The 18,453-nt window shown below is 36.5% G+C and overlaps 1 protein-coding gene and 1 pseudogene across 1 annotated transcript; one reads left to right on the forward strand and one right to left on the reverse strand.

Moving 5' to 3' along the window:
• Nucleotides 1-449: 449 nt before the first annotated feature.
• Nucleotides 450-14,398, reverse strand: PCLAF (PCNA clamp associated factor). Its single transcript, XM_074234381.1, has 4 exons — nt 14,239-14,398; nt 14,033-14,113; nt 10,770-10,938; nt 450-2,770 (listed from the first exon to the last, which is right to left on the reverse strand). Exons 1-4 carry the CDS (start codon nt 14,282-14,284, stop codon nt 2,713-2,715), a joined length of 354 nt encoding a protein of 117 aa, XP_074090482.1. The 5' UTR covers nt 14,285-14,398; the 3' UTR covers nt 450-2,712.
• On the forward strand, nt 3,209-4,065 carry LOC141520060 (large ribosomal subunit protein eL6-like; annotated as a pseudogene).
• Nucleotides 14,399-18,453: the final 4,055 nt, after the last annotated feature.

Consider the following 18,453-nt stretch of genomic DNA (forward strand, 5'->3'; position numbering starts at 1 on the left):
ACCTAGCTGTGTAATTTAACCCCACTGCTTTGCAAAAACCAAAAAGAAAAAGAAAAGAAAAGAAAAAGAAACCAAGAAAACAAGTCAGTAATTCTGGACCAAATGAACTTAAAGTTTATGATGGAATGAGATAGCTCACTAGTGACTTTTAAATCTTACTACTTGAATAGCAAAACAAATGAGTCATATCAAAACCTGCCTAAAAAAATCATAGGATTAGGCTCTAATCTCTAGAAAACTTATGGTCACAGAGATTATAAAATTGAAAGAAGAGAAATCTTCATGTTTCCAGTTTTAGGAATGTTCTTTGGTGAAAGCAAAGAAAAAGTAATTGTATCCTGTATGGTGACAAGGACACAAAAAACCAATTTGGAAGTTTATAAAGTACAAACCTAAAATTTTATTTGGAAGCAAAAATTTGAATAGATGGCAAAAGATAGTACTAGACAAAACTCAAAGTTTATGTATGATAAAATAGTTTTTATTTCAAAGTATGTTTATAACACAGAAAACAAATATTAAAATTCAAGTCAATTTTTTCCTTAGACATTTCAATGAACACAAAGCTTGATTACAAAAAAAGACTATTATCAACCTAACTTCTCAATTATGTCCTTAAATTGCCTCATGAAGGATATAATGGAGATTTTATACCCTTTGGACACACATATAGAATATATCTTTTCTGCTGCAGATTGGTCATCACTTCATTTTAAAAGTAGTCTAATAAATTTTATGTATAGGAGACATCTGACAACAGAGCAACATATTACTATGTGTATTATGAAAAAATTGCTTGAGCGAACATTCTTTTAAATGCCTACTATGTGCCAGGCATCATACAATTTTTTTTAAGATTAGATTTTCCAGTTTACTTGTAGGGACATACTTTTTGCTTGGTGTAATCACAGTAATATTAAAAAAATTCTAGTCAGTGCTTAAAGTCTTATGTACAAATTGGGGGGGAGGGGATTTCAAGAGATTTTTATTTAGAATACTCAAAAAAAGCCTCTGCAAGTAATGAAAATTGCCTGTCAGCAGTGATAATGGAATATTTTCTCTCACCTTTAAGGTTCAGACATCTAGCACTTAAGACAAATATTTCCTCATGGCAGAAGAGGAAAAGAACACAAGGACTTGGAATCATAAGACTTTGTTATTCTGAGCCTCAGCTTCCTCATCTTGAAAATGGGGATACTAATGTTATCTATCTCACATAACTGTGGTGAAAATGCTTTAGAATAAATTCCCTACAGAAATGAGAACTGTTATTACTACTGCTTATGTTGTATACCACATGGGCTGCGATCAGGAAGCATTTTATATGCTGTAAAGCACTATTTATGTGAGCTATAATTAAAAATAACAGCTTTCTTGGTTAATTTGAATGTTTCTATCTTTAAGTTTTATTTTAGAAATTCTGTTCCTTTCCTCCCCAAGCAATTTGATATAGTTTATTCATGCACAATTATGCAAAACATTTTCATATTAGACATGTTGCCGAAGAAAATACAATATTAAAAAAAAGTTTTAAATGTATGCTTCTATGTAGAGCCAGACTCCATCAGTTCTTTCACTGGAGGTGGACAGCATTTTTCATCATATGTCTTTTGGAATTGTTTTGGATTATTGTATTGCTGAAAATGGATAATTTGTTCACAGTTGATCATCTTATAATATTGCTGTTACTGTGTACAATGTTGTTCTGGTTCTGCTCACTTCACTTTGCATCAGTTCATGTAAGTCTTTCTGGGTTTTTCTGAAAGCTTCCTGCTCATCATTTCTTATAGCATAATAGTGTTCCATCACTATCATATGCCACAACTTGGTCAATCATTCCCGAATTAATATGCATCCCTTTAATTTTCAATTCTTTGCCACCTCAAAAAGAGATGCTATAAATTGAATGCTTTCATCTTAAGATGAATCTTAATACATAAATATGCTTTATTCTACCCATTAAAAATTTGAGACAAATAGAAGAAAAATCTTTTCCTAACTAGAGGATACCTCTCTAAATGCTTTCAAAATTGCATTTGACCTCTCTTTCTGAACAAAGTTAAGTCTTTAAAAGTATATTCCTTCAGTTTTGTTAATACTGGGAAAATTTTTTAAATGTGCAAAGTCTAACTGCTTTTCAAGCAAATGAAGAACAAAAATATGGCACTATTTCAAAAAAAGATGCCAATAAAATTGCAGTGGCACAAAGATTCAAGCCAATCTCCAATGTTGCAAATTAGTTACAATACCATATAATAATTTTTTTTGATATACAAGAAGCTTATAGTATTAAGAACAGGGATAAAACAATGCTTAATATTGATGGCTATGCTAATTATTTATATATGCATATAATAATCATATAATCTCCCATTCAGAACTACCTATTACTGACTGAATTTAAGCAAAGATTTTATTTAATATATATATATGTATATTTTTTTTTTAGATTTTTCAAGGCAATGGGGTTAAGTGGCTTGCCCAAGGCCACATGGCTAGGCAATTATTAAGTGTCTGAGGTCGGATTTGAACCCAGGTACTCCTGACTCCAAGGCCGGTGCTCTATTCACTGCGCCATCTAGCCGCCCCTTATTTAATATTTTTAATTAAATTTCTGTACAACAAAATTAAACCCTAATCATTGTAAGCAAAAATATTTACACAAATGTACATCCTCGAATTCTGAAGACAGCAAAGATAGATGAGAATGTTTTATTCTTCATCTGAACATTCATCATCTTCTGTAGGACCAAGTTGCAAAGAACAAGATCTGTGGGGAGACACAAAGAATTTCAAAAGTTACTCAAGCACCAGATACTTATAAAGAAGAACTGTAGGGGAAGTTATATGGTGCAGTGGATAGAGCACCGGCCCTGGAGTCTGGAGAACCCGAGTTCAAATCCAGTCTCAAACACTTAATGAGTACCTAGCTGTGGGACCTTGGGCAAATCATTAACCCTACTGGCTTGCAAAAAAAAAAAAAAAGAACTGTAATGCTAACCAAATAAAGGAAATAGATACAGCAATGTTGGGTTTCAGTGGCAATACAGAAATGAATAATAAATACTGCATCATCACATGCAGCATACAAAAACTACAGGTGGCTAAATACCTACGAAAATGTCAGTTTTAATTTTTCTTTCTATGATTCAGTGAGATCTATATTTCCTCTTCAATAGATAATATAATTCATTTTCCTTCTCTCAAGATGGCGGACAACCCCCCCCCCAAGCCTCCAAAGGAAAAGAAGGTCAGAAAGGAACAAAAGGAAAGGAAGGCTAAAAAGGAAGATGGGTCTGAAAAGGTGGTGAAAAAACCTCGAAAGCATTGCAGTCAAAACCCAGTCTTGGCTCGAGGGATCGGCAGATACTCCAGGTCTGCAATGTATTCCCACAGAGCCATGTACAAGTGGAAATATGCTGCACCAAAAACCTGGATTGAAAGGAAAAAGAAAGACAGGGTGCTTGCTACTATCTCAAAGCCAGTTGGTGGTGATAAAAATGGAGGAAACCGAGTGGTAAAGATTCGCAAAATGCCCAGGTATTACCCTACTGAAGATGTGCCCAGAAAACTCCTAAGTCATGGCAAAAAATCCTTCAGCCAGCATGTGAGGAAACTTCGCTCTAGCATTATCCCAGGCACAGTTCTGATCATGCTCACTGGCCACCACAGGGGCAAGCGCGTGGTTTTCCTGAAGCAGCTGGCTAGTGGTTTGCTACTGGTGACTGGACCTCTGACCATCAATCGGGTTCCTCTACGAAGGACCCATCAGAAATTTGTCATTGCCACCTCTACTAAGGTTAACCTTTCTGGTGTAAAAATTCCAAATCATCTTACTGATGCTTACTTTAAGAAGAAGAGGCTCCGTAAACCCAGACACCAAGGAGAGATTTTTGACACAGAGAAAGAGAAATATGAGATTACAGAGCAGCGCAAGGCTGATCAGAAAGCAGTGGACTCTCAGCTCCTGCCCAAAATCAAGAAAATTCCTCAGCTCCGTGGTTACCTGCGTTCTGTATTCTCTCTCTCTCCAATGGAGTTTATCCTCACAAACTGGTGTTCTAAATGCCTTGCAGAGAACTCTTATCAAAATATTTGGAATAGCGAAAAAAAAATAATTCATTTTCATCTATATTCTTACTGAACATGTAGCCAAGCATATTGGCACATGAATGATGTGTATCTTTCTACTCCAGTAAGTTATTGTCTATCTATTTTGTGTTAGACAACAAAAATAATCCAGTTTCATAGGGCAAAGCAACGAAATTGATGATATGGCTTGGATGGTTTCTGGAAACTCTTTATCAGACTTCACAGAAATCAACTTCATGTTCACCCTATAATTTTTTCCAAAGAAAAGAAGTTATAAAACTTAATATCCTGGGGATGGGGATTGTTACACTGATTTTCATCCAGACAAATTATTTCTTTAGGAGCACATGCAATTGTAAAGCCATGTTCAAAGCTCTCCTGAGAGTTCTTTAGACTTTATTCAGTTGATAAACAGTTTGGAAGGAATAAAAAACTGGGTGAAAGGTTTAAGATACCTGAATTCTTATTGGAAGAGAGGATTGTGAGACAATGAAATGAGGATGAGGGTTGGCTAAAAGGAATTGGGGAGACATTCAGGAGACACTGAGGAAAGAAAGAAAAAGGGGGTTGTTTTGTGACATTCTTTAAATTGGGTGTTCTTGGAAGGTGGAGTAATCTTGTGACTTCTCCAAACTCAGATGACTTATAAGCAGCTGAAACTTAAGTTTCACTAAGTTATGGTTAAAAAACAAAATGGAGTGAGTCACATATATTATTTTTAATATTACAGGGGATCCATGTAGGGAGTTGATCCTGAAGGTTGAGCCAGCTTCTATAAATACAACTAACAAGATTTTTAATATGTGTATCAGTGGTCTCTTTCCGGGGCATGGAAAGTCTGTAAAACATATCAGCTTTATAATAATCAAGAATATTGTCTTTTAAGATACATATATCTCTGTAATAGGATGGAAGTCACAAATAATAAGAGGAGTTAGACTTTAGAAGATAAAAAAACCTGATGACTTTTTGGGCTAGTCCTATGAGAAGTAGGAACAAAGGTTGACTAGAGTGTCTTATTCAGTCCAATAAATGAGATTTGTAAGACAATAAAGGAAAACAAGATCAATAAGATGACAAATAAGCAGTTTGAGCTTAAGGTCAATCTATTAGGTTACAATTTATCTTTATCCTTTACCTTTTCTAGGCACTGTGAGACCACAAAAGCTTATTTTAGCAAATAACTACTCAAGATATGCCATTACTTCTCTAAATCATAAGGCTCCCCCCCCCATTCCTATGTAGATATAGGTAAGATCATAAATGAGCAAGGGGCATATGTACAAGCATCATTTTCTTGTCCAAATCTTTTATTCTGAATGGAGCATTTATTCAAAAAATGGTTACAGTTTCATGAAAGATATGGTATTTTAAAATTAGTTTTTCATGAGTTATCTAAATTTAAGCTAGCAGATAAATCTGGGAAGACTTTTATGAGCTGATACTGAGTCAATTAAGCAGAAGAGAATAATGTAAACAGAAAATAACTATGGAAGATATAAAAATTTAAATCAATGCAATGAACCACAACAATTTCAAAATACCAATGATGAATGTTATTCATTTACCTCTTGACAGAGAAGTGATAATCTTTTTTTTTTAGGTTTTTGCAAGGCAAATGGGGTTAAGTGGCTTGCCCAAGGCCACACAGCTTGGTAATTATTATTTAGTATCTGAGGCTAGATTTGAACCCAGGCTCCTGACTTCAAGGCTGGTGCTCTATCCACTGCGCCACCTAGCCGCCCTGAGAAGTGATAATCTTAAGATGCTGAATGAAACATTAATTTTTGGAAATGACCAATGTGGAGATTAGTTTTGGTTGATCTGATACAAAGATTTTAGACTTCTTTCAATTTTGGCTGAAAGGAGTTGGAAGTAGAAAAAGAGTTACCAAAATGTTTAAAAAGTAAGAAAAAGGGTCCGTGAAGCATTTTTTAAAAAAAAATGCATAAAAGAGAACAGGTCAGAAGAAAACATGTAAGTGGGACAATCTTGAAAATAACATGTCAAATTTGTTGTATATTTTAAGAGAAAAGCAAATTTTTCCTAATTCAGATTTGCAGTTTCACACAAATTTTCTTTTCTGCTCTTTGTCTATACTTTGTTAATGAAATGCTCATCTTTTTTCATGTTAAGTTCAGAACAACAAAAAAAATCAAATCAAAAATCTCTTTCAAAGTGGCTTAAAAAGTAGGAAGTAGGGGCAGCTAGGTGGTGCAGTGAATAGAGCACCAGCTCTGGAATCAGGAGTACCTGAATTCAAATCTGACCTCAGACACTTAATAATTACCTAGTTGTGTGGCCTTGGGCAAGCCACTTAACCCCATTAGCCTTGCAAAAACTACCAAAAAAAAAAAGTAGGAAGTAGAAGCCAAGTAAGATGGACCAGTAAAGGTAGGGACTACTCCTCTGAGCTCTCCCCAAGCCCTTCCTTAAATAATGACTCTACCCAGAAAAAGACAGAGTAAAACAATTTTCCAGCCCAAGGCAACTTAGAAGATCAATAAGAAAGGTCTGTGGCAGCAGGAGAGAGGAGCACAGACCAGCAGAGCCAAGCCAGCACAGCCCTGGCCCCACCCAGCAAATCAGAAGCAGGTCTTGGGAGCCACTAATCTGCAGAGGCTGCAGCTGATTCTGAAGCTCTCAGTCCACAGATGGGACCCAAAAGAGATTACAGGGCCTCCGCTAGTACTGAGCAGGATTCTGTAACTTTGCCCATACTCATATTTGGGTTACAGGCCTGAGTCACAGTTCTAGGGACAGGAGCCAGTGCTTGCTGCTCCAGGGAAGCAGGGAGCCTCCTTCCAGTTCAAGAGCAGAAAAGAGTATTTGTGGTCATACAGCTCAGGAGAGTAGTAAACACTTCTCCTTACATCATACCATCCTAGAAGAACTGAATACTTTCAGACCCCTAGAAGTACTGCTACACAAAACCCCAGAAGCTGGGACAGTGCACTCTCCATCCTCAAAGGAGAGCCCTACTTTAACTAAGAGTTAAAATTAAATCAAAGGCTGAGAAAATGAGCAAACAAACCAAAAAACCCAAACACTGACCATAGAAAGTTACTATGGTGAGAAGAAGATCAAAAATCAAATTTAGAAGATAACAAAGTCAAAGTTCCTAAATCCAAAGCCTTCAAGAAAAATAGGAAGTGGTCTCAGGCTATGGAAGAGTTCAAAAAGGATTTTGAAGAATCAAGTAAGAGAGGTAGTGGAAAGAGGAAGAGAGAAAAGAGAGTAATACAAGAAAAATCATGAAAAATGAGTCAGCAACACATACAATTACAAAAAACAAATACAAAAAAGAAGACTAAGCAAAAAAAAAAATTAAGCCAAATGGTAAAGAGGTACAAAAAAACCAATGAGGAGAAGAATGCTTTAAAAAGCAGAACTGAGCAAATGGAAGAGGAGATACAAAAGCTCTCTGAAGAAAATAATTCCTAAAAAATAAAAATTGATTAAATGGAAGCTAATGATTTCTTGAGAAATCAAGAAACAATAAAACAAAGCCAAAAAACTGAAAAAAAAAATAGATAGTGATGTAAAAAATTTCATTGGAAAAACAACTGGCCTGGAAAATAGATCCAGAAGACATAATTTAAAAATTATTGGACTACCTAAAATCTATGATCAATAAAAGAACTAGGCATCATCTTTCAAGAAATTATCAAAGAAAATTGTTCTGATATTCTAGAACCAGGGTTAAAGCAAAAATTGAAAGAATCTACCAATCACCTGAAAGAGATCCAAAAATGAAAACTCTCAGGAATATTATAGCCAGATCCCAAAACTCCCAGATCAAGGTGAAAATAGTGCAAGCAGTCAGAAAGAAACAATTCAAGTATTGTGGAGTCACAGTCAGGAAAACAAAAGATTTAGCAGCTTCCACTTAAAGGATTGTAGGGTTTGGAATGATATTCTAGAAGGCAAAAGGTCTTGAACTGCAATCAAGAATCAACTACCCAGTTTACTGAGCATATTCTTTCAGAGGAAAAGATGAATGAAATAGGGGACTTTTAAACTTTCCCGATGAAAAGACCAGAGCTAAACAGAAAATTTGACTTTGAAATAGCAGACTCATGTGAAGTATAAAAATATGAACAGGTAAGGGAAATCATAAAGGACTTTATGATGTTGAACTGTTTATATTCCTACGAGAGAAGATGATACTGCTAAGTTATATGAACTTTCTCATTTTCAGGACAGTTAGAAGGAACATATAGGCAGAGGGCCTAAGTATAAGTTGAATGTGAATGGGTGATATAATATAATATAAAATAAAATAAAATTAAGGGGTAAGAGAGGAATGTATTAGAAGAAAGGGAAAGGAGGAGCTAGAATGGGGTAAATTATCTCACATAAAAAGAGGCAAGAAAAAGCTTTTACAGTAGAGTAGAAGAAGAAGGGGAGATGAGTGAGTGAGTGAATCTTACTTTCATCAGAATTGACTCAAAGAGGATGTAACACACACATACACACTTAGTTAAGTATAAAAATCTATCTTGGGGACAACTAGGTGGTACAGTGATGGTGCAGTGGGTAGAGCACCAACCCTGGAGTCAGGAGGACCTGAGTACAAATCTGACCTCTGACAGTTAATAATTACCTAGCTCTGTGACCTTGGGCAAGTCACTTAACCCCACTGCCTTGCTAAATCAAAACAAACAAAAAAAAAGAAATCTACCTTAACCTATAGGAAAGTAGGAGGATAAGGAGTTCAGAGAAAGGGGAAGTATGATAGAAGGGAGGGAATATTGGGGTGAAAGGAGAGAGAAAATATAATAATTAGGGGCAGGAGGAATAGGAAGGAGAGAAATACATTTAGGAATTATAACTGCAAATAAAATTTTTGAAGCAAGTTTCTATGATAAAAGCCTCTATTTGAAGAATAAGTCATTTATAAAAAATAAATTTGGAGTCATTCCCCAATTAATAAATGTTTTTAGATAAGATTATCAATACTATTTATAGCTATATTTTAAAAATGTCTTAAATCACTATAGATTGGAGAAATGAAAAATAAAACAATTCTGAGATACTATTTTATACCTATTAGTCTGGCTAATAGGACAGAAAAGAAAAATGAGAAATGTTGGAGGGGATGTATGGAAAATAAGATTTTCATACACTGTTGGTGGAGTTATGAATTTACCCAACCATTTTGTAGAGCAATTTGCTAAAGAACTATAAAACTCTGCATATCCTTTGACCTAGCAATGCCACTACTAGGTCTGTATTACAAAAAAGATGCAAAACAAAAAGGAAAAGGACCTATATGTACAAGGATATTTATAGCAGTTGTTTTCTGGTGGTAAGAAATTCAAAATTGAGAGGGTGCCCATCATTTGGGGAATGACTGAACAAAGAGTGATATTTGATTATATGTTATTATTATTATTATATTATATGTTATATATTATATATTATATATTGATTCTGCTATAAGAAATGATGAGCAGAATGCTCTCAGAAAAACCTGGAGAAACTCACATGGATAGATGTACTATGTATAAAGTAACAGCACAATCACCTGTGAATGATTTAGCTTTTCTCAGCAATACAGAGACCCAAGAAAACTCGAAAGGACTTATGATGAAGAATGCTATCCATCCCCAGAGAACTAATTGCTAGTGTCTGAATACAGATTGAAGCATACTTTTTTTTTACTTTTTCTTGTGGGGGGAGGGGGGATCATCCAGGTTTTCTTTTATAACATGAGTATTATAAAAATGTTTTACATGACCACATATCCACCACCTATATCAAATTGCTTGCTTTCTCAATGGGGTGGGAGGTGGGGGGGGAGTAGGAAAAAAAGAGAATTTAGAACTCAAAGTTTTAAAAATGCATGTTAAAAATAGGTTTTTACATGTAATGGGACAAATAAAATACTAAAAAAAAAGTAGGAAGGAAAAACTAAAGATTAAAGGAAGAAATTCACATAGACAGAGACTTATAGAATCACAGTAGGAAACCTATAGAATCTGTTTCAATAGATAAGAATTCTGGGTCTGGAATCAGGAAGTCTTATCTTCCTGAATTCAAATCTGACTTCAGTCACTTATTATCTAGTTGCTTCAGTTCCTCCATCACTAAAATGAGCCAGAGAAGGAAATGGCAAACCACTTCAGGATCTTTGCCAAGAAAACCCCAAAAGGAGCTCACGAAGAGTTAGATATGACTGAAAAAGGACTGAATAACAATAATTTGGATCAGCAAGGTGGTGCAATGTATTGACTAACAGGCCTGAAATCAAGAAGACTCATCTTCCTGAGTTCAAATCTGGCTTTACTAGTATGTGACCTAGACCAAAACACTTACCCGTTTGCCTTATTTTCCTCATTTACAAAATGAGCTGGAGAAGGAAATGGCACCCACTCCAGTATCTTTGTCAAGAACACCCCATATGGGATCATGATGAGTCAAACATGACCAAAAAAGGATTTAACAAAAATTTTCCTTAAAAGACAAAAATTTCGGGAAAATGCTAAGTCAACAAATCACATTGTAATATTATATTTTGAGATATTTCTAATACAATTAAAATTTAAATTATAGAACTAGTTCATTTAAATGATAGAAAATAATTTGGATCATATAATTTATTTCATTGGCTTTAATGTAAACTTTAAAAATGCTTAAAATGTTGGTTATCTACCCACCAAATTAAAACTTACATTCTTTGAGATTTTCCTAGACCACTACTTCCTGCTTTTATTTCATCAGGAATTTGATTCTCTTTTTCTGAGGATTTAGATGACATCCCAAAGAACTCTCCAATTCCTTTTTGCCATGTGGGTGTTGGCCGTACACATACTGGGTTTCCACCTGCATATTTACTTTCAACTGGAAAAGGAAGTGATACATTAGATTTATGAATATCACCTTTATATCAACATGCCCTTAATTTCTTACTTACCTAAAACATCCCAAAGTACTTTCAGTAACATCTAGCTTTCAAGGTCAGTGGGAAATAATACCAATCCCAATTTAAAATGGCCTGGAATAAATGACATATATATATGCATACTTGATGAGAAAAAAAAAAAAAAGTAAATTTCCGCAAAATTATACAGTTAGGCAGCAAAGGGTGGTGGTAGAAGAAATACTGGTTTTGGAGTGAAGAGAGACTTGAAATAGAGTAACAAATTGAACTAGATCTCTTATGAGGTCCCTTCCAGTTTTTTCAAAGTATTTAGCTTTTACCTACTCTTAGAAAACAAATGTAATTTGTGATGAGAAAGTAAAAATGGTGATAATAAAAGGAAGTAATGAGGTTAAGCAGCCTTTAAGGAAATTAATTTTCTTAAATAAAGTAAATAGGAAGAAAGTTAATTCTAATTGAAGCTCAGCCACAGACTAGCTGTATGATTTTTAAGTCTATAAGCTTTAGGCTTCTTACTTGTAAAATAAGATCCTCTAATCCCTTCCAACTCCAAAATTCTATCTTTTTATTTACTAACCTAAATTTGGGACACTGATTTCCGTGATTCTGCAAATCACAGAAATTGCCATTGTTCAAAAAAAGAATGTTTCCATTATGTTCCCTTGCACCTATGTAATGGTATATGCTAGCCCAAGTTATTTGGATATGTAGCAACATATAATTAGAGAGTAGCTAGGTGAATAGAAGACTGGCCCTGGAGTCAGGAGGACCTGAGTTCAAATTGGACCACAGACTCTTAATAATTACCTAGCTGTGTGACCTTGGGCAAGTCACTTAACCAACTGCCTTGCAAAAAAATAAAAAAAAACCCATATAGTCAGAAACAAGCAGTTATTTTATTAGTTTAAGATTTTTTTGGGGGGGGGGGGTGGGGCATTGGGGTTAAATGACTTGCCCAAATTCATACAGCTAATGAGTCTCTAGTGTCTGAGGCTGAATTTAAACTTGGCTTCACCGGACACCAGGTGTATGTTCTATTCACTGTCCATCAGGAATGCCTCCACATTCAAAGTTTCAACCATTTTGATCTTTTAGAAGTTACTTGGGGGGCAGGTAGGTGGCACAATGGATAGATCACTGGCCCTGGAGTCAGGAGGGCCTGAGTGGCCTTGGGCAAATCACTTAGCCCCATTACCTAGCCAAAAAGAAAAAAAAGAAATTACTTGGTACAGAAGAAATCAGGACCTGGAGTCAGAGAAACTAATTCAAATCCTATCTGTTGTTATTATTCACCTAACCATGGTCAACTCATTTTAATTTCCAAGGCTTCAGTATCATCAGTGAAAAAAAGGCTGGATTTAGATGACGGATGTTTCAAGTCAATTATCCTCTGTTCCTAAGGAACCCTGAGGTCTCTCCATTTGTCCTTTTAATGAACCCTTTAGAATTCTGGCCTTCTCATACCTGAAGCTGAATTTTCATTTATATGTTTGTTGTCTCTTCAAACTATATCCTGAGCTCTTTGAGATTAAGGACAGTCTAACTATATTTATACTATTTGTATCACCAATGTTTATACAATGGTTGTCACATATTACTTGTTTTAAACTGTTTTTTCATTCATTCATTCTTCCTTTCACTTAAGAATCATTTCCAAAGATACAGTCTGTAATTGCTCTTGGGTCAGTTTATCCTTTCCCTTCCAGGGAGGGCCCTCAATTGTTTTACTTTTTGCCTTCTGAATCAAACCTTGAAATACTCTATTCCCCCTGTACAACTTCTAGCTGAAGAGAGCCAAGACCCAGATGGCAGAACATTTCCTCTTCTCTTTATGCAGGAGTAAAGAGAAACATGAATGTGTTTTACCTCCCTAGCTCCTGCACTTTAAGGAAACATAAGAAGCCCCAACACTTCTCCAAACATACTTTATAACAAGGAAAAAAGCACAGAAAATCGCCAAAGGACATAAATCTCTCTAAGTGAAAGTTGTCAGCCAGCATTTAAGCTCCTGCTCTTGAGGAGTGTAATAGATTATCATTATTGTTATTATAGATTTTTGCAGGGCAAACGGGGTTAAGCGACTTGTGCAAGGCCACACAGCTAGGTAATTATTAAGTGTCTGAGGCGCGGTTTGAACTCAGGTACTCCTGACTCCAGGGGCCGGTGCTCTATCCACTGCGCCACCTTGCCGCCCCCATTATTATTTCTTAATAATTACCTAGCTGTGTGGCTTTGGCCAAGTGACTTAACCCCATTCCCTTATCAAAAAAAAAAACCTTTTAAAAAAGGGGGGGGAAAAAGGAATAAATATCATACCAAAATTGTAACATTCTCATCCTCGATATTTATTCCTTTTTGGGGTGGCTAAGCAGCAATGAATAGAGCACCCACCCTGGAGTCAGGAGTACCTGAGTTCAAATCCAGCCTCAGACACTCCATAATGACCTAGTTGTGTGGCCTTGGGCAAGCCACTTAACCCCATTGCCTTGAAAAAATTAAATATAATGATAACAATAATGATAATAAGCAGGACAACCTGGAGATGATCTCAGAAGGAAGGCGCTGTAATGAAGGGAACCAGGAAGGGCTTCTTGAAGGAGGAAGGGTTGTAGCTAGGACTTGACCGGAGCTGGAGGAGGAGGAAGGAGCTCATTGCAGGCGGGAGTGCACAGTGCCACATGTTAAAGATATTAATAGGGGTGGCTAGGTGGCGCAGTGGATAAAGCACCGGCCCTGGAGTCAGGAGGACCTGGGTTCAAGTCCGGCCTCAGACACTTAATGATTACCTAGCCGTGTGGCCCTGTTTGCCTTACAAAAACCTAAAAAGGTATTAGTATTAGGGTTTTGCAATGGGCTTTACTCAGATCATCTTATTCAAAGATGGACTGAGTATAAATCTAGTCTCCAACAGTCTCCAGGGCATTAACGTAATTCTAAATGACTAATACTTTTGTGATTATTGAAATGACACAAAAAGGGGAACTGGGCCACCAACCTGTCCTGCCCGTCCCGACCCCCGCGGACTGCCTCCGGGCCCGGTGGGGAAGGCCTTACCTTTCCGGGACGGAGGCGAGGGAGAGGCGTTGGCGAAGCCGGGATTGCCCAGCGCCTTCCGGGGCGCGCGAGCCACCAACACTGCGGGGAGAGAGAGAGAGAGGAGGCCATGAAGGGATGGGCACGGCGGGAGGGCCCGCTCCGCGCGGGGCGCCGCCGGGCTTTTGGCGCGCAGGCCCGCGGCCGGCCCGGCCCGCCTGGATCACCTTTTCGGCAGGAGCCCGGGACGCGGTCGGCCTTCGTCCGCACCATGACCGAAGCGGGCGGGGACGGAGAAACGGCAAGGTCGGGGACACGGCCGCGGCCGAGCTGGGGCGCTCCGGACAAGGGCACGACTGGACGGCTCGACTCCCGCGCGGCCCTCCCCTGTTTAAAGGCGCCGCTGCTCGCGCCCTGGCGGGGCTCCACGCCGCCCACTTTCCCATTGGCCCACTCTCGGGTCTGACGGCCAATCAGCAGCTTCCAGCGAGGTAGGAGCCGGGCCAGGGTGAAGAGTGGCGTTGTCCGTCAACGTACAGAGACCCGCGATTGGGCCTCGCTTCTGGCGGGCGCGGCCTGACATCTTGGGTCCGCTTCCCGCCGGCCCAGCGGGTTATAGCGTGTCTGTGAACATGCCTATGTACATACGCGCATACATGCACACACACACTCATACCACCATAAAAGGACTTGAGCGAAAGGTAGTTCAAAAGCTGAAATATGGATTCATTTAAAATAACACATTAAATAAGTTACAATTAAATTTATTTAAATTCAAGATTTACAAACTACACATATCCAGTTCAGTTGTTTTTAAACAAATATAACTTTTTTTCTTTAAAGTACACACAAGACATTTTTATTTACGCAGTACACAGATTTAGTTTAATCGTCTTTTTGAAAGAAAATTGCTCTAATTTTAAAAACACCCTGAATTGTGTATGACATATTTATTTTGTCCAATTTACAGATTACACACATCCAATTCAATCTAATTGAATTTTCAAAAAAATACTTATTTTTCTAAAATCCCCAAAATGTTTCTTTTTAATTTCTCATGATTGAATCGAGACAAATAGACAAGCAAAAGTTTGAGATTACTTTTACTGAAATTTGACTCTCCACAAATTTGTGGAGCAAAATAGGGGAAAGGAAATAAATGCAGTTGAATGAGTTTAGAGGTGAAAATTATTTTATAGATCATGGTCCTCATTTTAAATGTGAATAAATGGAGGTGGGGGGGGCTTTTTTCAAATTCCCAAGGGTAATAATTTCTAGATTCAGAATTTGAACTGACTTTAACTTCATGGAAATCTCCAGACCTTTGATCCCGCTTCATTAAAATGATTCCTTTTACTTGCTCATTCCATCAGTGCAACAATCGGGAACAATTTTGGGCTGTCTGCAAAGGAGAGTACCATCTGTATCCAGATAAGGAGCTGTGGAGTTTGAACAATGTTGAAGGACTATTCCCTTTAATTTAGAAAAAAAAAAAAACCAGCTCATTGTCTGATCTTGTTACCTCTGAGACTTCTCTTTGAGGATATGATTTCTCCTTCATCACACCCAATTTGGATCAAGGTACAACATGGAAACAAAGTAAAGACTGACAGAGTGCTTTCTGTGGGGGGGAAGGAGGGGGGAGGGAAGCAAGATGGGGGGAAAATGTAAAACTCAAATAATATCTTTAATAAAAATAAATTAAAATTAAAAAAAAGAAAAAATGATTCCTTTTAAGAATCAAAAATTACTTCCTGTTCACCTGTTATCTTCACTTCACCCTTATCCCAAAATCTTGCTCTTTTTGAACACTTTTGCCTCAGGATCCCTTGAGGCAGGGATCCTGTTCCCATTACTTCATCCTTATTGATAATTGCCATTCATCTTTGAATCAATTTTATGGGTTTCTCAGTTTAAATCCTACATGATACCTTACTCTGTGTGAAACTCACTAGGTTATTTTTTTTTTTTTATTTTTTTATAAACTGTTATGTTGAAAGGTTTCAAAGAGGAATGAATTCTCTCTTCCTTTTCTGGAGGACTGGCCTACTTAAATAGCTAATCATAGTTAAGAGGCTAATCTAGGACAAAGGTATATGTGTATTCAGAAGATCTTTAATGGATTGTGCTTCACTTAGTAAGAGTTAGTTTAGGGAAAACAATCAAGACATTAACAATTCTTTGTGATACAAAATTAAGAAGGCTATCCCCGGATCTGAAGGAAATTTACTAACTCCAGAGAGTCTTGGTTTTATATCAAAGAGGTTCTGGCTAAAAACCCTAGAGTTTAAGTTATTTCTTTGTTTCTCCAATTCCAAATCTCTAGTAAATGCATAACTGCAAATTAATAAATTTCATTTCATTATTCATAAATTTCATTTTATTATTCATCATTCATGCCTTCAATCATTCTAACCCCCTGAGGCTTCTTAGTTACCTGAAAATCATACTCATAGAGGGCTTACAAGTGAGTACTAAGTTTGGGGTGATAGTTCTGTTAGGGATGATCCCTGTTATATCTATTCATAAGTCTAACAAATATTAAAAGGCAGGTTTATCTAGGAAGAAATATCCAAAAACCTTTGAAATAAAATCTAGGGGGAGGGGGAGCAAGTGAGGGGAAGACCTAAATGACTACTTTTTTTTTTTTTTTAACAATAACGATGGAAGATATCATGCTTTTGTCTGAAGAAAAATGGGAGAAAAGAGGAAGGGACATAGAAATTCATAACTTAAATGCATTGTGATTGGCAGTCCAGGAATGCTTCTTGAGAAAACTAATAAACTCAATTCCCTTCCAAGTGTTAAAAATGAATGTTAAAAATTGTTTTTACATGTAACTGGGTAAAGAGTGCTAAATTAAAAAAAACTTGTATTATAATAAACTCAGTTCCCTCTGATCAGTGTGTAAAATAGGTTAAGCTATAAGTGAGAGCTTGATTTGAATTACTGGAAAAATTCCAGAATTACTGTTAAAGGCATCATTAGTGAATATATAGGAAAGAAACTTTTTCTATATGGTATCATTAAAAGAACAGATTATACCAGATTTACCTGTTTAACATGGTTACTAGATCAAAAGGATACTGTAAACACGATTTATCTTGATTTTTAGTAAGGAGAGGGTTCCATTTTGAGCCATGATTTACAATCAATAAATGTTTGTTATATTGAATTATAGTGGATTTATATATCCATGGTACCTTTCAGGTAGTGTTTCATATTTTATTAAAATCAGAATGAAACAAGGTCTTAGAATGCATTGAAATCTGGGATAATGAAGGAATAATTTTGGAAGAAAATGCATAAAACTATGCTATCAAAGGAAAATTGTATTTATGTGTGAATGAGCAACTACTTTTAATTATTTGTGAATGTGCCAGATTCTATATCAGACAAAAGACAATGACCATATCTTATTTTATTATCCCTATTCTCTTTAATTCACACACAATTTAGTAGAAACTTAACCAAAGCTTTGTTGTGTATTCTAACCCTTAGGCAAGTCTTCAGATTCTTAAAAGAAAAGTGTTGGACATTCTCTGTGCCTCTGTGAAGTCCCTTCCCCAAGTTAGATCTCCATTCCCTCTTTTGTATACATGGAAGCCTCCTTTGAAAGGGAATCTAAATTAGTTTTTCTTGCATTGAAGACAATTAGTTGAGGTGTGATCTAAATTCTCCAGTAAAGAAAATTAGTTTTAGAGATTTAATCCTATAGTAGAGTCTCCTAGACTCTCGTTTTTTGGACAAAATTAAAAAAATAATTAAAAGAATGGTTTGTCATAGAAATCAGTCAATTAACATTATATAGCATTTTTTAAAAGTTTCACGTATACCCTGTATGTTATGGAACACTATTGTTCTATTAGAAACATGGAGAAATGGGAATTCAGAGAAGCCTGGAAGGATTTGCATGAACTGATATTGAGTGAGATGAGCAGAACCAGAGGAACACTGTACACACAAACTGCAACATGGGGGTGATGATCAACTTTAATTGACTTGCTGGTTTCATCAGTTCAACAATCAGGGACAATTTTAGGGTATCTGAGATGGAGAATACCATCTGTATCCAAAGAAAGAATTGAGGAGTTTAAACAAAGATCAAAGACTATTACCTTTAATTTTTTTTAAAAAGGTATCTTAATGTAGTTTTGCTATCTCTATACTTTATTTTTTTCCCCCTTAAGGATGTGATTTCTCTCTCAACACATTCAATTTTGAACCAAGTATACTGTGGAAACAATATCAGAATGCCTTCTGTGTGGGGGAAGGAGTTGAGACTGGGGGGGATTGTAAAATTCAAAAAAAAAGTTCACATACACTGTATTTGAGCCTCACAATAATCTTTTTTTTATAAAAGATTTTATTTTGAGCTTTACAATTTTTCCCCGATCTTATTTTCCCCAACCCCCACAGAAGGCAAATTGTCAATCTTTACA

Source organism: Macrotis lagotis, chromosome 4 (assembly GCF_037893015.1).
Source record: "Macrotis lagotis isolate mMagLag1 chromosome 4, bilby.v1.9.chrom.fasta, whole genome shotgun sequence".
Taxonomy (NCBI): Eukaryota; Metazoa; Chordata; class Mammalia; order Peramelemorphia; family Peramelidae; genus Macrotis; species Macrotis lagotis.